The following is a 21,526-nucleotide window of genomic DNA, read 5'->3' as shown; positions in this document are numbered from 1 at the left end:
GCAGGCACAAAAAGAATATTTTTTGTTTGGTTTTAAACATAGCCAAAACTAGTTAGTGTGGTGGTGATAACAGAGAAATACTATAATAGCATCCAACTCTGATTTAAAAATTAATAGAAATATCAAATTAAATGGTAGGTAAAATATCAAATGTTCCAGACTAGGGATGTAAACTATTAAACAGTTAACCAATAAGTTTTGGTCTTACTGTTAATATATTGTATTTAACATTTAAAACAGATTGGCAGCAGCTCCGGACCCCGACCCCCGCACTGTGTGGGGCTGGGCAGTAGCCCCGGACCCCAACCCCAGACCCTGACCCCCGTCATGTTAACAATTAAATGGTTAACCGATATAATTTTAATAGTTTAAACGGGTACTTTTTAAAATGATATTTACATCCCTATTCCAGACCTGTGTAATGCACAGCTGTAAATCATTTTTAGTGCCAAATCCTTGTTCTATTGAGGTCAGTGGGAGTTTTGCCTTTAACTTAAATGGAATGAGGCTTTGGTCCTTGGTCAGGAATTGAACTGTGTCCTGTACTACAGCTGTGGAATGCAAACTACAAGGAAATGAAAGGAGCATGAATTGTTCTATAACCACATGATCGCTGACAAATCTTTGTGAATGAATTTTCTAAAATCAGTATCAGACACTCCAGTATGTTGGTGTTCATTACTGTCACCAGCTGATTTACAGAAATGGTGGCAAATTATTCTGATGCACCATTATGGTGCATCAGAATATTTAGTGCAAATCTAAATGGTAAGAGGTCCCTCCTCTAAAATAGAGCAAATATTGAACATCCCAGTGATCTTTCAAAGGGTTAAGAGATCAACCTGAAAAAATCCAGAGAGTAAAAAAGTGGAAACTTTATGAATTAACATATACTCCTTTTTAAGTCTTCTGACATTTCGGATTTTGATGGAAGTGACTGGCCTAATCTGTTTTTCACCATTTTTATTTGCACTCTACTTCCTCCAGTTCTTTCCTTTTCAGCCTCACATATGTCTAAGCTCCTTTGGGTACTAATGATTTTAAAGGATAAAGATTACAGTGTGTGAGACTACAGATAGCAGAGGAGTAAGGACTGCTAATTATGAGCCACGTGATAATGGGTAGTCGTGTAAATAAACAATTCACCTAAAAGCAGATCTCTTTCCTTTGCTTTTTCTATACATGTAAACACACATGTACATGCATGTGCATGAACGCACAGGCACTCATAGTAGCAGAGAAAAGAGAGGTCTCAGTAACCTTAAAAAATCAGGTTTTCCTCCCATTTCACCTAAATTCAATCCCAATTCACCATTCTCAAACCAAATTATTCTTTGGAAGGAGAAGATAGGCTTGTGCTTAAAACACTGACTTGAGACTTGGGAGATCTGTGTTCAATTTCAAGCTTATTTCTAGATATTCTGTGTAACCTTGGACAAGTTTATAATGGAACCCCAACTTTAGCTGGCACCTCTAGGTATTACTGTAGCACAAATAACAAAAAGATCGGATATCATAAATGCAGGGTTTAGCTTAGTTAAAGAACTAAACAGAAAGAAAAACAGAACTGAAGGAGAAATCTTTCTTTAAAACACCTCTAATAATCGCAAAATCCAACACACAAAATGGTTCCATTACCATACATTTCTTTTGTTATAAATCCTTTTTCTCCAGTGTGAAAAGTTTTCATTTAATTTTACATAAGTTATAAAATAACCCAACGAGATGCTAAGAAATGTATAACTAACTAGAGAGATTAAGGCAATAAAAATGAAGATGTAATGAACCTGACTTTTCTATTTATAAAAAAAAAATATTTAATACATCCACCAGTTGTCTCAAGAATCAGAGTTTGCCACCTTTTAGTGTTCAACCAAGCATCAACACAGCAATAGGCTCATAGTTTTTGACATAATGCTAATGGAGAAACATTTATGCTTCAGACTAAATTGTATGGGCTAAATTTATCAGCATTGTATGGTTAACGTTCATTACAAAGTAGTGTCTTCCTTTTTATGTTAAAAGAAGAACTTGAATATCGGGCATATTCAGATATGTTTGAAAACTTAAAAACATTTGAAAAGTACATGAATTTCATATTTTTCTTGCCACATTGCTAATTACTGAATACATGATGTTAAAAAACCAATGTTTTCTATCTCATAGCGTGTAATGTTCAGTAAAATATTCTAAAATCGAGTTGGTTGTAGTGAAGGTATGTTACATCAACTGCACAAGCACACAAATCAGGCTGCTTCTTTTCAGACTTCTGGAATCATCTTGTTCAAATTGGGCATGCTCAGAGGCTTAACCTCACCAGAGTTACTCCCATACTGGAAACATGCTACCTCTTCTGTGCAGCTCATCACACTTTTTTGCTTGACGTGTAGTGGAGTTCTAATACTAGATTTTTTGGCATTTCAGTAATTTCCAAAGCCATAGACAGTTCAACCGTAGAGAATAAACAGTTATGCCATAACCTCACTGTTCTGACACCACTGCAGGATTGCACAGAAAGCAACACGTAGCTGACAGAATGCTTATTACTGACACAGATATCAATAGCAGCAGAGGAAATGCAAAAATATTAGCCAAGTACATTCTGATACTTTTTCCCCCTGAAATTTCCTCATGTGTGAAAATTTTTAAGTTTCTCTTTATTAACCTTTATAAAGTTTTGTAGTATAACATGTTCCTAATTTACTGTAGGCTTTAACTCCTCATTAAGAGTATAATCCTAATTAGAGAAACTGGGATAGATAATTTAGTGACATATGCAACAAAATGTACTAAAATGGGTAACAAATCACAATAGTACAGCATTTTCCCAAGGTCTGATTACATCAAGTACTGTCACGGTGTGCGTCACCCAACGCCATACTGGCACCTCCTCCTGGTTGTTCTGGGGATTAGCTCAGGACCAACACCTCCATCTGCACCTTGTCACTCCTTCTCTAAAGTCCGCCTGCAACCCCTCCTGCAGCACCAGGAACCGTAGTGTCCTCTTCGTGGCTCAGCCCTCCAGCCACGTCACTGTCCATGTTTCCCCCTTCCAGGGGAGTTTAGCTCCTAGTCCAGCCACTTCCCAACTGGCGACTGCCGTGAATTGCCCTGCCAGTTCCCCAGGGGCGAGTGTAAGGGACCCGGTCCGCCCACTACTCCAGGTCCCAGCCCAGGGACCCTGTAGATTGCAACCTCCTGCTGCATCCCTCTGCATCTACTATTGCTGCCTTTCCTTAGGCCACTTCCCCGCAATCACAGCACCCTCCTCAGTCTCAGCAGCCCGTCTAGAGCTCCTTCTCTTCTCCCCGGGTTTCTGTCTGCACTGCCCTGTCCAAGGCGCTACAGGGTTGCACCCTACTCCAGACACAGACTTCCCTCCTCAGGCTCCAGGAAGCTACTGACCCTGCTCTGCCCTGAGGCTCTTTTTATACGTAAAAAAAGATTTACAGCTTTTCACAGTCCCTCTCCAATTGGCTGCTTTTCACACAGCCTCCCTAGGGCTCTATTAACCCCTTACTGCCCAGTTTGGGGCAGATACCTTATCACAAGTACACATTCAGATTAATGAAATTCTGAATTCCATTTGTGATAGTGTAATCTGATTACTCCAAGATAAAGTTTATGCTTGGGCTGCTGTAGTGATAATGGGGGGTGGGAGGGAAGAAAGGACATTGCCAACAATAAGGTGGCAGAGCTCTGTATTTCTGCTTGGGGCATTGTCCATAATAACACCCTGATCAGCTTGAAACAGTTTAGGTGATACGTTGTATTTTGTCAGCAGTGTGTTAAGTGGTAAGTAATAACAATGATATTAATGTACAGGCTGGTTGATATTGTTAATACAAATATTGAAATCTATTGGAGAGAAATTAAAGATGTACATTCTGTTGAAGAAAACACATGGTAAAGTTGGGCCTCTGCCTTGAGTCAGTAATATATCTAGCTGCCTAAGTCTTTCATTTGAACAGAAATTTACATAATCTTTCTAATTTAAGAGAGCTGCAAATATTTTAATATATTTGAGATGTTGGTATGTGCCTGGCATCCAGCTCCTCTCCTGAAAATAAATACAGAGTTGAATTCCAAGATAAAGGAGATAAAACCTTTTTTTGTGAGGTGTATAGCTCCGGGCCAAATCCTGCTTGCCTTGTTCATGTAGGATTAAATTAACTCCTCTCCAGAGGCTAGTACAAAGCCTATGCATCACTTAGGTTTGGGATGGCCATCTGGACACGAGTAAATTTCACCCATGGATTTTAAGACTGATGATGATGTATGAATGATGTAGGCAGAATTTGCACCTCTATGCAAAACTATCTCCAAAACCTCACAAGCTTCATCTCAGGGAAAACTATTTACTTCTTGGTTCCAGAAGGGTATAGCTCTGAAGGAAACATTTCTGTGAGATATTAATCTACAGAATTTGGTTTCAGATTTACAGCAGAGTGGTTTTAAGTGATGAAGGCAAAGTGTTGCTGTCCTGGTAAGATCTACTTACTGTAGTGTGAAATGAAATTCTAGTTATCTTCTGCTCAGCATTCCTAACCATCTGCAAGACAGCACCAGTGAGGGAATTTAGCCTGCGGCAAGAATTTTTCCAGTGACTTTGCCAGTGGATGTCTTTTTATCATGCAGGTGCAGATAGACAAGTTTAGTTCAGTTAGTAGGACTCTTGCCTTTAAACTAGGAGATCATGGATTAAAACCTACTCCTTAAAAAGAAAAGGTGTACTTGTAACACCTTAGAGACTAACAAATTTTACTCCTTTTCTTTTTGCAGATACAGACTAACATGGCTGTTACTCTGAAACCTACTCCTTGTACTCCTGTATTGTTAGCTAGGCCATCCTTCAAATGAGATGTTAAACAGAAGGCACAGTAGATAATGTTCTGGCCAGCATTCCCTTTCTCAGTAATACAGTTCTACAGCTGAACTCTTGTTGGCTTTAAGGCCCTGTCTTTATGGGTATTTTAATCATGTTAGTTCAATTGAGTTAGCTTAACACAATTGAAGAATTTCTTCAAGACACAGGCTAACACTTTTAAAGTCATATTGGTTAGCCTTGGTTTAGCCTCTGAGGTTAAGACACGGCAAGCTAATGTTGCTTCACAGATGGTAGCTGATGTCTTGAATAGGCTTTTCAATTGTAGTAAGCCACTTGATTGAGTTGACACATCCTTTTTGAAGAACACATCCTTTTTACTTGTCAAAATAAGGTGTAATAGATCTTTTATTTACCTATGCAATACCTGCACTACCATGATCTAACTCATTGTTTTGAAAAGTGCATTGGGATACCTTAAGTATTAGAGCCAATATATTAAATAAATACACTTTTAAAAAACAATAATAAAGACTTTGGCATCAAATATCCATAATATTTGAAATATTATTATGTAATAATAGTTCATCTAGTTTAATTTTGTTTTTATTGCTTCCCTGCAGGCCAAGGCAACAGATGCGGATGCAGGCCAGTTTGGTCATATCGACTATTTACTTTATGATGGATTCCATAACTATGAAAAATCTAAAGCATTCCGGATAGATCCACATACAGGACACATCTGTGTGTGTCAAGACATTGACAGGGAAAGGGATCCAGCCACTTACGATCTCTTAGTGAAAGCGACAGATGGGGTAAGTTTCACCCTGGAATATTACTTGACTTGTGAGCATGTTTTGTATTTTGAGCACAAATATAAAGTTTTAACAAGGGAGGGAAGTTTTTAATATGTTTATATGGAAGTTGAGAGGACCAGCCTGCAGTCTCTGTAGACTACGCTGGATGCTTGCAGGCTTTGTTGGCTGGGATATATGGAACATATGCCTCAAGAATATCTGTTGAAGGCTGTGCTCTGTGGCCAACTCAAGAACTGCCCATGATGCAGAGGAAGGCCAAAGTTCCAATACAGCAACAAGGCCAAGCAAGGTCTCAAGAAATTCAGCATTCCCACTGACAACTTGAAGACACAACCCACAACTGCTTAGTCTGGAGAAGCTGGGTCAAGGCTGGTGCAGTCATCGCTGAGAGCCATCAGATAGTCCAGACTGAGGCCCACAGGTGAGCCAGGAAGCAGTGCGTGTTCCAACCACCATCTGGCGAGTGGACCTGTAGCAACTGTGGAAAGGTCTGCCATTCTCACACTAGGCTCTTCTCCCACACTGCTGTCAAGCACCATTTATGGACTGACTCTTCATGTTTCCTTTCATCTGTCAAGATGCTGGTTGGCCATGAATTTGGAAGTTGCAGAAATTTTAATTGGAAATAAAGTATTACCCCTAAGGAAATAAAAACATTCTTGAACTAAATCAGAGAATAATAGAAAGTTATTAAAGTCTATGTGTAAATCATATTTTATCTTGCTTCAGATGGGTAAAAATAGTGCTGCTGAATAGATATGAAAATACATATATGTGTATGCAGTATCAAGATTAGATATATTAATAATGGATACTTGATCTGGATGAGAGCATTGGTAGTCTCAAGAGTTTCACACATTTCCCTTTCATTTGGCTCAGAAGATTTGGGTTTTGCCAAAACTCTATGATTTTTTCAAATAAAAATATAGTAAAAGAGGCTCGGATGGAAATGTTATATGTGTATTCTGATCAGATTAATGCCCCAGTGATAAAGTTTAAATCAGAATCATGAGAAATCTGTAGGCACGCCAAAACTATAGACTCTTTCATTTTTGGATCAGTCTGTGATTTATCTTCTTTCAGGGAAATCTGATTTTTCAGAGGTTCTTGACTTGACTTTTAATTGTGGGAGCTCAGTGCTTTTAAAAATCAGATCCTAAGTTCCTCAAGTTGGCACCTAATATCCATGTTCACTTTTCAAATGTGCTTTAGTATATATCAGAGCTGGTACTGAGTCACCTTCCATGTCCACTGCTGAGTTACTGTAGCATGCACCTCCTCTTGGCCCCTTAGAGTATGTTTTCATTGCAAAAAAAAAAAAATAAATAAAAGGGGAGGGGGTATGTGCTTAACTCATGATTGCTAAACTGTATTAATTAACGTCAGCTAAAATAGCAATGAAGATATGGCAACTGAGGTAACCCAGATTAGCAGCTTGATTTAGGGTATGTCTACACTGCAGCTTGGAGGTGTGATTCCCAGCTCAGGTAGACAGATTTATGCTAGCTCAGCTCAAGCTAGCATGCTAAACATAGAAGTGTGGACACTGCAGCACTGATAGTGGCTCAGGTCAGCTTAGGTGCCTGAGTCCAAGCCTGCCCAGCTGACTAGGTCTGAGCTTCGATGGCTAGTCCAAGCTGCTGCCTGTGCCACAACATCCACATTGCTTGAGCTGAGCTAATGAGTCTGTCTGCCTGCTCAGTGAATCACACCTCCCAGCTGCAGAGTAGACATACCCTTAAAGTGTTCAGGGGAGCCTGGAATTGAACTGCAGCTGCTAACGTGAATTAAAAGCCAAGCTGCTGTGTCTTCACTGCAATTTTAACCTGAGTTAACAACCTGAGTTAAGAACAAACTCCCCTTTCCTCCCCCCCACCCCCCCGAGTGAAAACGTAGCCTTAGTGTTTATTTTCAATGCTTGGGCAGGCGCATGAGTGATAGATGTTAGCTGTGGAGTTAGCTGTGGAAGAGGGATTTGGCAAAAGAAGAGAGAAATAAATGGAAAAAGTTGGGAGAAGAGCGAAGGGTCATTGGTAGTGACAAAGGGAGGGAAGGAAGGAAGGAAGAAAGAAACTGAGAAGGTTAAATAGACAATGAAGAGGAGGAGGAGAGTGAATTTTCCAGGTGGTACACTGCTTATTTTACAAATGAAATGGTGCAGTAGAAATATCAGTTTCTTTCACCCTGTTTGTTTCTTCTCTATGACTTGATTTCTGAGCCTGGCTGCCTTTTTTTATATTTGCCTTTTTAGAAGCAGCAATGGGAGAAAAAGAACTGCTCAGAAATGACCACAGGGAGACAAGTGTAAAAAGTAGCACCTTAGAGGCTAACCAATTTATTTGAGCATAAGCTTTTGTGAGCTACAGCTCACTTCATTGGATGCATTCAGTGGAAAATACAGCGAAGAGATTTATACACACACAGAACATGAAAAAATGGGTGTTATCATACACACTGTAAGGAGAGTGATCACTTAAGATGAGCTATTACCAGCAGGAGAGCGGGGGGGAGAAAACCTTTTGTAGTGATAATCAAGGTGGGTCATTTCCAGCAGTTAACAGCAATCCATTGGTGATCTTCCTGAAAACACCATCCTGGCCACTATGGATGTAGAAGCCCTCTACACCAACATTCCACACAAAGATGGACTACAAGCCGTCAGGAACAGTATCCCCGATAATGTCACAGCAAACCTGGTGGTTGAACTTTGTGACTTTGTCCTTACCCATAACTATTTTACATTTGGGGACAATGTATACCTTCAAATCAGCGGCACTGCTATGGGTACCCGCATGGCCCCACAGTACGCCAACATTTTTATGGCTGACTTAGAACAACGCTTCCTCAGCTCTCGTCCCCTAATGTCCCTACTCTGCTTGCGCTATATTGATGACATCTTCATCATCTGGACCCATGGTGGTTAGGGCTCTCATCTGGGAGACCTAAATCCTTGTCTGTATTGAAACAGGGATTTGAACCCAGGTCTTCCCCTCCTCCCAAGTGAATTCCCTAAGCACCACACTATTGGCTATTTTGGGATGAGTCACTCTCAACATCTCCGATTGAAGCTGTTCCTCTTTTTCATAGAGAGAGAGAGTGTGAGAATGGCCCTGTAGCGCAGTAGTTGGGGCACTCACCTGAGAGGAGGGACACCACAGTCCAAGTTCCTGTGCCAGTGAATAATTATTTATAGAAAGTGAAAGAGCCCCCACTCCTCAATCCTGGTGCCATATAGCCTGGTGGTTAGAGCACACCTGAGAGAGGGGAAGACTTTGGTTCAACTCCTGCTCCAGAATGGGGATTGAAGCTGGGTCTCTCACATCCAGAAGTATCCCAAACATTAGGTAAAAGGGAATCTAGCTCTTCATTTCCTTTTATTAAACAAAAGGTGGAAAATACCTGAAATTGAAATGAAATGTTTCATTTTGGGTCAAATGAAGCATTTAGTTTGACCCAAAACCAAATTTTGCAGATTATTTTGATTTGCTGAATATTTTGAAAACTTTTTCGGTTCGACCTGAACTGATTTAAAAAATAAATAAATTCAGAACTGCTAATGAACTGAAAAATGAGTTATTAAGCCAGCTCTACTTATGAAACCTAATCCTTCTGTCATGAACGCTAGTGACAGAACTCTCACTGATATCAGTGAGGGCAAGATTGGGTGCAGTATTACTGTAAGTTGAAAAACAGCAAAGAAATCCAACAAACGTTACACACAATCCCCCCTTCTAGTTTGCTAAATCACTGAACTTACATATTTAAAAGTTTCAGTACAAAAGTTAAGCCATACATGTGACACGTACCTCATTTTGAGAGACGCCTCTCATTGTAGTCCCTAAGTTATCTACATGTTTGGTATTCCCCTCCACACTTTTATTATCGAAAATTACTTACATCAGAACTGTTGTAAGTAAGGTTATAGAAAGGAACGAATCCCATAGCACCTGCATGAATAATTTTTGTGTTGTTCATTTTGGGGTCTTTGTCACACATGATCCTCCGTAACGGACCTTTGCAGATTGAGAGCTGTGTGTGCAGTAACATAAGTTCTCTCATACATCAGATACTGTATATCCTTAGGTATATATTTAGAGTCAGACTGTACCAGTAAACCATAACTCTAAATACAGCTGTGGTATATAGCCACAACTTCCGAGGAAAGCTCCAGGAGGTATTGTGCTTTAATGAGAAACTATGTCTCCTGGAGTTTTTGTGGATAGCAGATGCCGTGCTACCACTTAAGCATGCAGCACATTTTCCCCTCTCTAGCCAGCCCATTTGTGGCTGGTGGTGGCGCTGCCTCCTCCCTTTTCCTTTTGTGGTTGCTTTTGCCTCTGGGTGCTAGTTAAAAAAGCAGCATGTATCCTCCAGAGACCACAGACTTGTGATTGTGGCTGGTCCTGAGTGGGAGGGAAGCAGAAAGAGGGAGAAAAGCACATCAACCCTCCTCTCACATGAACCTGCACAATGCTCAGCCACAGTTTGGCTCTAAATAGTGAAACAAGTGATTAGAAGTAATACATTTGTGTAATATGGACAAGTTAATGATATTAGGAGAGCCTTAATTTAGTGGATTTCCTGTTTTTTCTGTGCTTAAAATGCAATGTTAAAGTTATAATTCTCTTTCCACCTGCAAACCTCCATTTTTTTAGGTGTGTTTGAGTTACTAGTGAACTAAAAACATCTTGAACTGCTGCAAGAATATAATGATTTTCATTCTCAAATAACACAAAAACAGGTGAAGGCATTTCCCTCAGGAAACCTTCCAAAATTTTTCAGCTGTAGGTTGAGACCAGGCATGGAAAATGTCAATCTCAATGGTGAGTTTTTCAGAAAGAGAATATGAAAAACAGGAATTTTAATGAAAGGTCTAACATAGTCTTAAAGGTAACCAAGAAAGGGGAATAAAATTGTATGCCCTTTTTCTGCTTTTTAAAGATATGAGAATAAGGCCTGATACATTTTAATGTTCTTGTTTCCTTTGTTTATCATTTACAATAAGAATGCAATGCAATAAGAAATTCTGTGTTTTGTTTTCCCTGGATTGGATGGAGGTTTGTTTATACCCACGGTGGTACACCTAGCAATACGTATGGTTATACAATGAGGCATTAAAATAAACTCAGCTGCATGTATGAAACAATATCGAGTTTTTAAAAAGTGTGTATATGTTTTTAGTGTTGTACAGTTACACTCTGATCAAGCCTTGTTGCTAATCAAGATACATAGTCCCATCCTTTTGTGTGCTCGCTTGCGTTATTTACATGATGTCCAACAGTTTGGTGTTCTACTTCATCCAAAGAAACAGTGGTCCATACAAATCTATTCTGCAGAAATTGCATTTGCAGGGAGTCAAGGACAAAGCATTTTAACCACGATGCTTTTAAAGAAATCACTTCTAATTACACATGCAAGCACATCTGCTGAATATGAAGGTGTAGTTACATAACTGATTATGATGAAAATTGAGTTGTATGCTCAGAGATGATTACCCCTCTAGTCCACTCAGAATGGTCTGTTTTCTTATTTATGCAGATAAAATTGTAAATTCTTTGCTATTAAGCACAATCTTTTGAAAATTAGAAGTAAATGCAATTGACAGTTTTTACAAATGTAAATCTTAAGGAAGAAAGAGAATGAGCATCATATATGGTGCATGCTCTGACCTTATTGTCAGGGAACACTCGATATATAACATTATAAAGAACAATGTTGATTCTATCCATTTATTCAGGAATTTTAGAAATATGTGTTGTTTGCTTCATTGCATAAAATGGCTTGCAAGGTATATTGTTACCTGGTAGCACCTTTGACATACTGTGGGATAAATATGTACCCTTGACAATTCTTAAATCAGATAATTTTTAATAATCTGTGGCTTATCCCGCCACTGTTTGCTCAGGCCAAATTGCCATTCCTGAAATGAGGATTGCAATGGGAGCTTTATCTCAGAAAGGAGTAGAGGATTAAACCTCAAAATTATCAAATTCATAAGATATTGGTAAACATTATAAAACATATGTCATTTACCTGATAAACTAAAATGGATCTAAACTGGGTGATTATATATGATACTTAGATGTGTTATTAAAAAGGAGTCATTTAGCTAATAAAATGCTATTACATAATGGAAATGTCTATGAAAGCCCTTCAAATAATATTGGCTATGTGTTGAGTGGTCAGTTTTTAATCAACACCAAAACTAGTTGGATCAGTTCAACATTTAAAACTTTCCCAATGCTTCTTGGTATTTAGATGTATTCTGATGAATGTGTGATGATACTGCTGAAACTCGAAATGGCTTTCCTACTATGTGTTGTGTATAGAGAGAGACTTAAGCTTGTTGTCTCTTTCTTGTGTTTTAGCAGATACATGTAACTGCTACCAATATTCTTCTCTTTTTTTTTTTAGTTAAAGCAGTTATTGTAATACGCAAAGTGCCCAGTTCGGCACTCCTTTCTCGGGCAAAATTCCCATTGAAGTTAAAGCTTTTGAAATTAGTGGCTAATTCTATTCCTTCCTTGCCCTACTACAGCATTACAACTTAAAAACTGCATAAACATATTTCAAAGAAAATAAAATCTGTGTTCAAGTCTTGAGAACCTATATATAACCTTTCAGTCTGGAACAACATTTTAGTGGAATCTTATATCCCAGCACGTTGGGGGCTATAATTGAAATCCTGTCAGATTCTTATGCAGTCTTACAATGTAAACAACAAAAATGCAGCTGTTCTACATAACATCATAGGTATTTGTTAAGCAGTAGAATCTCTTCTGTCAAGAAAGTAGTATTATTTATATTTGAAAAATGGTTCGAGAGGTTTATAGTTAGCTCCATGTTTTTACACAGATTGGATGTTGCTAGGGAAAAGAAAGTCTCCAGTTATGGTCATTTCAGCTCTGTAGCAGTATATCATGTTCATTGTTTGTTCCACAAGTAACAAAATTTCAGAATCACAACAATGTGACTTGTACCCAACTTTATTGCCATTCCATCAATCAGCACAACTGTAGTTAAAAGGTTATTTAAGCATTTGAGAGACATGAAGTTATGTGAGCAATATTTCTAGAATACAAAGGCAAAATGAACAACAGTGTTCTACTGTTGCTTGAAATATGTTTTAACAAATGTAATTTTCTTTCAACAATGGGCATGCTTAAATCAGTCTTCATTTCCTGGATAATCAACTGTCATGCTTGTCTCTGAACAGATAAAGGAGCATATTCATGTGGTTAGAAATAGCAGCCGTTTGTTCCCAGTCACTAGGGGTCTTTCTCAAAAATTACCACTGCCAGGGTAACCTTAAAGAAATTCTACTGCATCAAAACAAGAAGGGTTGCATGTCATCCATTATACTGGGTGATGACAATAGTAGAGCCTCTCTTCACTTGTGTCTAATGGATATGCTTCAGGGTCAGGAAAAGGAGGCACTGGCTCTTCAACAACAGTGGTTAGCACAAGGACAGAGAGGAATGAGGTAGACCAGCCGTTACATGCCCCTATCTCATGACCCACCCTTCTAAAAATATTTCAGAATGGACCTTCCCCTAAAAAAGATTTTACAGTCTAACTCCTTAAAATGAACTACTTAGGTTGGAGAGTGAAATGTCTGCATTTTTCCTTAGCAGTCAAGAACACAGATTGGGTCAAGTGGTTTAAAATTAATCCCCATAATACTTTGCTGTTTTTAAACTCCTCCCACCTTTGCCCCCTTTCCCATATTTTTCCTTCCTTCTCCTCCCCCCGCCCCCAAAAAGAAAACCCGACAGCACCAAATGGGTGGGGGATAAGGATTCCATTTTCAACCTAATCTCCACCTGTGGACTAAACTCCTTTAACTTTGTTTGTGGGTTCAGGATTCAATTTATTGTAAGAATACTGCAAATAAGTAATTTTTCATTACTTTACTTAATTTTCCTCATACATTTAAACTAAGGTTCCTCACAACAGTGTCATGACATTGTCAGTGCCAGGCTATAGAGACAACATGACTGTGAAAAAATATGGAAAAATGAAAGCCTCAGTGAGAAAATTTACAGACGTTGATGGATTTATTTATTGTATCTCAGGAATTCAGTACAAGTCTATAGAGTCAACAGACCAAAGATCGAATGCAGTTTTTTTGAGCTTGCTACTGCACTGTAGTGCAAATCCCAAGTGCAGAACTCTGCCTGAGTGACTGGACTGCACTCTGGACAGTTTTGTGAAGGCCAAAAAATTTTTCTCAATAAACGAGGCACACAGTGGTGCATGCAGAAATATACGTCTAAGTTGCACCCATGGTTCCTGTGGCATCATGCATAAATTCAGAATTGCTAAACATAGCTTGCCCTTTGTTCATGCCAGTATCCAATTTTTGTGTGTGCAGTCTCTATAATTACTTACTCAACTTACATGTACACATTTTTTGTGCATAACTCTTTGAAAATCAAACTCTGTATCCATAGATTGTCTTCTTCCATCCGTGTTGTAATGTACTGTCAAGGGCATGTGCAGAAATCTGTATATCCCATTATTCCACTGCCACACAATTGACTTCTTGCTACAGAACTGTGCTACAGAATCTCAGCTTTGTTAAAATGATGTTTTAGCCATTATGGCTGTAGAGAGAACCTTGAAAATGTGAACCAAAGCTAAACTGATACAGTAGTGCTTTCCTACATCTATAGGAAATCTAAAACAAAAGTGCTGAGAGGTGAATGACTGTGCATCTCAGTCACGGCTCTATGGCCTCCATGATTCTGCAGCTACAGAATTCATTTTTTTCCAAAATGGCACAAAATTCAATTTTTTTGCTATGGAATTTACCATATTGCCATTTTTCTGTAGTTCTGCCTTGCTCAGACTGGCCTGCAGCTGCTGCTTTCTCTTCAGCCTTCCCCACAAGGTCGAGTTAATAAGCAGTATATGCTCCCTGTATTGTTCCATGGAGCCAGTGCAAGAGTTTGGATTCTAGCCAGGGTGTGTGAGAGGCAGAAGTGTAAGCCAAGTGGAGAATAGCAGAGCAGCCCAGTCTTGAGGAGCTGGGGAGATGAGTTAGTGACGACAGCTGCAAAGCTCACCACCCCCTCCACTGCCAGATGCACAGGGACAAAAGGAGGGCCAAGGTCCAGGATGTGGAGTCAGGCTTCCGGGCAAGCCTAGCAAAAAAACTATGCTCAAAAGTAGTTGTCTATTATTTGAAAATATTCACTGATGTAAAATTATGAGCCATAGTTGTGTGTATTTGTGTGGGAAATGGGAATGGATAGTATTTCATGTCAGTAGACTAAATTAATGTTGCCAGGGAAGTTAGGGAATGGAATACAGAGGTTGCTCCTGCAGAATTTGATCCCATTGTGCCTCTGAGTACCCAAGGGGGTATGTGTGTGTGTGTGTGCTGGATGGATTGTCAGCACTGCCTGAAAGTGTGTTTCCCTTTAGAAGCTAGTCTGTAGAGGAAATGGGCCCTAACGCTAATACAACTAGTGGAGATTCTCTTTTTGTTCAAGTGCTAGAGGCATTTGTTCTTGAAGAAAAAGGGCCTGACCTTTATCTGTGAAGCCACAGAAAGTGTAATAGGTGATGACTGTGAAATCCTATGTGCCAAGACGTACAAGGGATTTACATGGATAATTCTTGTTAGAGTTAACAAGAGTTCTATACTTAAACCTCATGTTCCTTCATGGGAGAACAGATCCCTTTGTGTAGTGCAGTAGCTAGCACAGTGGAGCTGCATTAAAGATACTATTAACTCCCTAAACTCAATTTTCTGGCTTTTATAGGTGCCTTTAAATAGTTACTTTTAACAAATGTTTTTGTTCAGTTTAATTGTAGATTGTTTTATATTCTAGCAATGCATTGAGGCATGTATTTGTTTAACTGTAACTGACCTTGATTTTTACTTTGTTCTGGTTTATTCAACAGGGTGGGCTAAGTGCCCAAGCTTTTGTTCGTATTGAGATAGAGGACATTAACGATAATCAACCTATTTTCGACCCAGCCAGCTATGTGACAAGCATCAGTAGTCATACGCACCCAGGAACAGAGATCATCAATGTCGTTGCCACAGACAGAGATTCGGGGATATATGGAGTTGTGACATATGAGTTTGTTCCAGGAGAGTTTTCTTCCCTTTTCACAGTGGATACTTCTTCAGGTACAGTATGTGTGTGTGACACAGAAATTATAAGACACACCATGTCACACTTTTTCTTTGAAACTTGGTTTCTTTGTTTAAAATCAAGTCATAAAATCAAAACTTACATCCTGTGGCATATGTGCAAGATACTTTCTTTGTTTTTTGTGAGCAAATGTTAAATGACCTTTGCATCTACTGGAATAAATAGAGCTCTAGAATGTATGTCACAGAAAGTGGAATGAGAAGTAGCTGATGTCATTTCTCTAGCATTTTAAATTGGAAACTAGAGCATTTTGGCCATGCATTAGTTGTGCACTAATAATTACTTTATACAGTATGTTAATGCTTAGAACACTAAAGACTTATCCTAAGTGCTTTTTCTTGAGGGACAGTTAGTCTCTCTCCCTCCTCACCAACAAGGAACCTCTTCTTCTAGACGTTTGCTCCCTCCAGGACTTCTATCAAATAAGACCCTTCCTTATAACCTTCCAGAGTGTGCCACAACAAATTTCTCAGCATGCTGGCAGTCTCATGCTACCCGGCAGTCTCATGCTACCCACCAGTCTCTCTCACTTCTAGTTCTACCTCTCTGCTTGACTCCACTGTCAGCTTCATGAGTATCCTTTCGTGCTCCTTACTTCCTGACCTGACCTTCTCCCCAATTCTGACTTCTGGCTTGAGAGAGAGGTCTGGATCCCATACCTGGGCCCTGAGTCACACTAGGAGTGTAAGCCAAGGCAAGAAGGCATTCTTGATAGGGTCAAAGCAAGTCAGGATGAACTACTTCTAAGAGTCTTTAATGCACCTTGCCGTCACAGAAGTCGCTCTTTTACCACTGCCAAAAAAGCAGACCCTGATGGTTTTTTTGTAATCCTGGGAAATTCGGTGCCTATTGAATTAAATACCAGGGGCATAACCAATGCCTAAAATATACCAGATGTTCAATATTTGGCTTTTAATATTTGGAAACTAAACCAGACTACAGTTCAACTTAAAAATCTAGTATACATACACTACCAGGAATATAGCCTGATAGACAGTATTATTTCCTGATAGTCTGCCATTTAAGATTAATTAACTTTGACATAGGGGATTATTTCATATGTTTTAATAATTTTGCTGTGTGTGTGTGTGTGTGTATTAGCTGTTTGGCATGGAAATCATCATAAGGAAATACTCTGTTCTCTCAAAATGATGCCTATTTGCATCCTGTGACCTAACACCTAAAATATTCTGATGAACAGAAGAAACTAATCTTCTTAGGAAGTTGGCCCGCTTATCTTGGCTATTTCATAATTTACTTTTACCGTGGACCTTAACTGCCTGTCAAATCAGTCCCTCTAGGGCATTACTGATGCCAAAAAATATATAGGTCAATCAATAATCAGGGAACTGGATCTCCACAATCATTTAACCGATTGTTTCAAAACTGCATCAGTGGCTTGTCAGAGAGAGCCCCGGTAGGTTACTCAAGAAGAACTGGCTTTACAGTATGCCTTTCTTTAAAGGGTTCTTCTCCCTTGAATTGTGGCCCTTTATCCTCATTTTTCCAGTTTGGGTGATTTGTATAAGGTAAATGTCATCTTTAATCATGAGGAACACTTGAGACATCAGTATCTTGTGGAACTATCATGGTATTTTATCAAACAGAGATCAAATTAATAATGAAATAACCTGAGGTCATTATTGCTGGCACTTATAAATGAAAAACCATTTGGGTTGAAGACACTATTCCCAACCTTATAGCACTTGGATTCTGATTGCATATAATCAGATCTCATGGGTAATTCCTGAGATCTGGCTGTGTTTTATTTTAACCTATTAATATTAATGCTAATGTATCCTTTTTGGTAAAGGGTACCCTTTTTCCTTTTTTTCATGTCTAGCTGCAGCAGTGTGTATAGTTAATTAATGGTGAGCTGAAATTGTTTCTAAACTGTTGGTGATATCTAAGTGACAATAGCCCTTGTAACTGTTAGACTACTCCCCAGAAGTTCTGCAATCTCCCTGGGTTAAGTAGCTATGGAAGTTGATCAGTATTAAGAATTGGAAGCAAATTTTATGGCTTGTTCTGTGACAGCACAGAGACTGAGTTCCTCCTCTTCCTCATTTTCTGAGAGGCAGGAAGATGACCAGTTGCCATTTAGGATTTTCCCTTTCTGTAAGAATCTCTTCTCTGCTTCTGATATTGGGGGGATTCACTGAGAACACCACGTGTCCCTGCTGCTGTTCTCTCAAGAGATTGTAAGGAGACTTACTCCAGCTGTCATGTGGATTGCATTGGCCCAGTTTCATGGGGAGAAGATGATGTATAGAGACTATCAGAAATAGAAATTGTATTGTGAGAACAGGTGGGCTGCAAACTTCTATAATCTCTCCTCTCTCATGAGCTATTTGAAAACATACTCCAAGGAGGTCATTTTTGAAGCCTTCGCTGTGGACTTTCCCTTGAAACCACCATCTGTGGATTGTACGTTATACAATATTGTGAATTTGTGCCATGGCAAGTCCCATCTCTTTTGCTTTTTTCCACTTGCAAAGAAGGGATTAGGGAGATGACAATGTGGTATGGGTATGGTCATGGAGGTTGGAGTTAGAAGCTGCATGTGGATTTATTTTACAATTCAATTTCTTAATTTCTAAGCGATAACTGTAATTGTTGGAAATGTGTTCAGGGCTCAGGCAAGATAGTTAGTTAATTGAGTCTTTTTGACTTATTTTGTTAGTCCTTAAGTAGTTTGGCTTCCTTTGATATGTACATGGGACAGACAATGGTATTTTCAGTTTTAGGAAAAGACATTACAAAAAACACATTTTTTACTAGCTGAGAATGATAGTAGTATAACAAAACTCATGTACCAGATGAAGCTATTCTCCAGGCCAAGTGAGATTTTTATTTTACGGTGTCCAGAATGTATGTTTTTGTGTATTGTTGTAGCTCAGCTCAGGGGCAGTCGCAAATTGCTGTATTCAGGATTTATAGCACTCACCAAAAAAAATAAAATTTTCTTTCCATTTTCTGAATAAAAAAAGAAATGGATAAGGGAATTAACAACAACAAAAAAAAACCCAACAACAAAAACCTGCTTGTTGAATATCACTTCCTGCCAACTATGGCTTTGCCAAGGAAATTATATGACTGTATTACCAAAACTGTAAGTTTTGCACAGCAAGCGAACTGTGTTCACAGTAAGAAATCTTCATGATCTGTTGGTCATAGCAGTTGGTCAGCAACAGGACATTTAAAAATAAACAACCACTTTTGACATCTAGATATTGAGGTTGGGCCTGATCCAAAACCTATTGAAGTCAATGGGAAAACTGCCATTTATTTCAGTGGGCTCTGGTTCAGGTTCATTGTGTGACTCTTTTAGATCAGTACAATGGAAAAAAGAGCTTTTCATTGAACGGACGGACACAGATACATATTCCAGTACAAGGATTAGTGGAATTTTAAAAGACAGGATTAGTGGCATTTATGTGCTTTTTTATTTTTTAGATTCTCCATCATTTAGAATATTCTTTTAGAAACTTGTAAATTACATTTATTGTACTTTTCTGTATGTAGATATTAGGATTAGCCATTTTTCATTTGGCTGAAGGTGGATTGTTCCAAAAGTAAATAATTTGAAGATTGCATGTAGCTAGAAAACCATTTTGGTGTGTGATTGGTTCCTAGTTCTATGCTCTATGCCTGTTTTATTACCATTTATTTCTATTGGTGGCGCAAAATCCACCTTGGTTCACTTTTATGTTTTACTTTCTTGGGTACCTGCATGATCCATGTTATATATGCCAATGGTTCTCAAACTTTTTTTTTTGCGGACTACTTAATCATCTTCCCAAATGTTATTTGTACCTATTGTGAAGCGCTTTGGATAAAAGCGCTATATAAAAAAAACAATAATAAACAACTTTTTTGTTTTACAAATAAAAGCACACAACTCATATTTTAATATCAGTAGTCTTCCCTTTCTAATGCGATGGATGTGCCCTTTCTCCCCCACTGCAGCAGCCCCCAAGCTGGGGCTGGGAAGGAGGGGGGTCTCTCCATATCTCCCCACCGCGGCAGCCCCTGAGCTGAGTCTGGGAAGGAGTGGGGTCTCGCCCCAGCAGCCGCAGCCCCGGAGCTGGAGAAAGTCGCCTCTTTCTCTGGCCACCGCAGCTCTGCATGATCCAAATCCCCCACCCCCTCTTCTCACCTCACCTTACATATGCGTCTTCTCCAGGGACAAGGCACCTAAGTAGTGGAGCCACGCCTAATTAGGTGGCTGGCTAATTAGGTGGGTGGCCCTTCATTCTCCTGTACGCACCTTAGAGGGAACTATCTGCGGACCACCTGACTGGAGCTCGGACCACAGTTTGAGAACCTCTGATCTATGCTATCTGCTCTGTGAACAGCATTGGTTAATTGCCTGGAGCAGAGCATACTGAAGAGCTATGCAGGCTAGTATGTTGTTTAAGCTATATTTATCTGTTTTCCCCATTAATGGTTAACAATACTTTACCTGAAGTTGTCATGCTGTCTGGAGTGACTCACTGCTGTGAGTGCCAATCTCAGGTCAGCCTGTCAGAAAACAGCACAGAGGTTCTCCAATTAGATTTAATCAAGGCAGTAACAAATGTGCATTCCTGGATAACTATACCAGCTTTATCATGAAGTCCAGACAGTCCCCTTAGGCTCTCCATCTTGCCATGCAGACAAACTGGACTTAGTGATAATGGTCACACAAACCAAAAATCACACCACATCAGATTGCTCCCAGTCCCAAGAGACTAGTCACTTACCCCAGATCAATTGGTATTCCTGATCTTACACCAAACGCAATGATGGCACCAAATTCTATAGTAAACTCTAACTATAGGTTTATTAACTAAGAAAAAGAAATGAGAGGTATTGAGAGGTTAAAGCAGGTAAAATACATTAACAGGTGAATCAAAGTTTGTAAATCCAAAATGATAGCAGAGATGTAGTAATCTGCCAGTTTCCCAAAAGTCTTTTCAGTCCTACCCAGAATAACTCTGGGTCTTCTGTTCAGTTATTCCACCATGTTAGAATCCGAACAGTCCAGAGATAAAGGATCATTCCTTGAAATCCATTTTATATCTTCTTCTTACAGATAACAATGTAAGAAATGTTTTTACTCACTCCGTGACCCCCTGCGTTGAAATTAGCATTTCCTGTTACAGTCCTTAAATCCTTTATTAGCATTTCACAAGATTTCTTTGAGTAATTTAGTTACAGGGTTATACATAAACACAAATGTTTGTAATCACAAACTATGGGGTATTTTTCTAGTTTCCATGAGTTGAACACCTGAACTCATTCTCATTCTAACACGTACTTTAATCTAGGATTATCTAATTATAGGGGCATACATAATGTAAACATAATTTCTGGGGTATATGCAATGTAAATATAATGTAATAGTAAACAACAAGATATAAATAGGTGAAAACAATACAATTAACATCTCCTTTGATCTCTACTAACACAAGTGACTTGGCCTGAATATCTACAAATACATTTAACTCCTTTGATATTCACACACAAGTGAATTGACCTATGGCGTTGCCCTGAGCCAGGCTGTCAGCATCACGGAGGTATAGAATATTTATAGGCATGGTTGAACAAGAAATTAGAAGTTGTGGGCCTTAAGATGCAACTGGCATCATGACAGTCAACCTAGGCAGCAGTAAATCAAAAAAACTGACATTGACTCCTCAATTTATCATCTTTTTATCACAACAGCTGCA

At 39.1% G+C, this 21,526-nt stretch overlaps 1 protein-coding gene across 1 annotated transcript in view; it reads left to right on the top strand.

Annotated features, from left to right (window-relative positions):
• DCHS2 (dachsous cadherin-related 2) overlaps window positions 1–21,526 on the top strand; it is a 232,071-nt gene that overhangs the window by 115,268 nt on the left and 95,277 nt on the right. Inside the window, exons 2-3 of the mRNA XM_073343187.1 lie at window positions 5,449–5,640; window positions 15,556–15,787. Coding sequence (XP_073199288.1) covers window positions 5,449–5,640; window positions 15,556–15,787 — 424 coding nt within the window. The remainder of the gene's footprint in view (window positions 1–5,448; window positions 5,641–15,555; window positions 15,788–21,526) is intronic.

Source organism: Lepidochelys kempii, chromosome 4 (assembly GCF_965140265.1).
Source record: "Lepidochelys kempii isolate rLepKem1 chromosome 4, rLepKem1.hap2, whole genome shotgun sequence".
In the NCBI taxonomy this organism is placed as follows: domain Eukaryota; kingdom Metazoa; phylum Chordata; order Testudines; family Cheloniidae; genus Lepidochelys; species Lepidochelys kempii.
The sequence above is the reverse complement of the archived record's forward strand: the minus strand, read 5'-3'. Positions and strand labels throughout refer to the sequence as shown.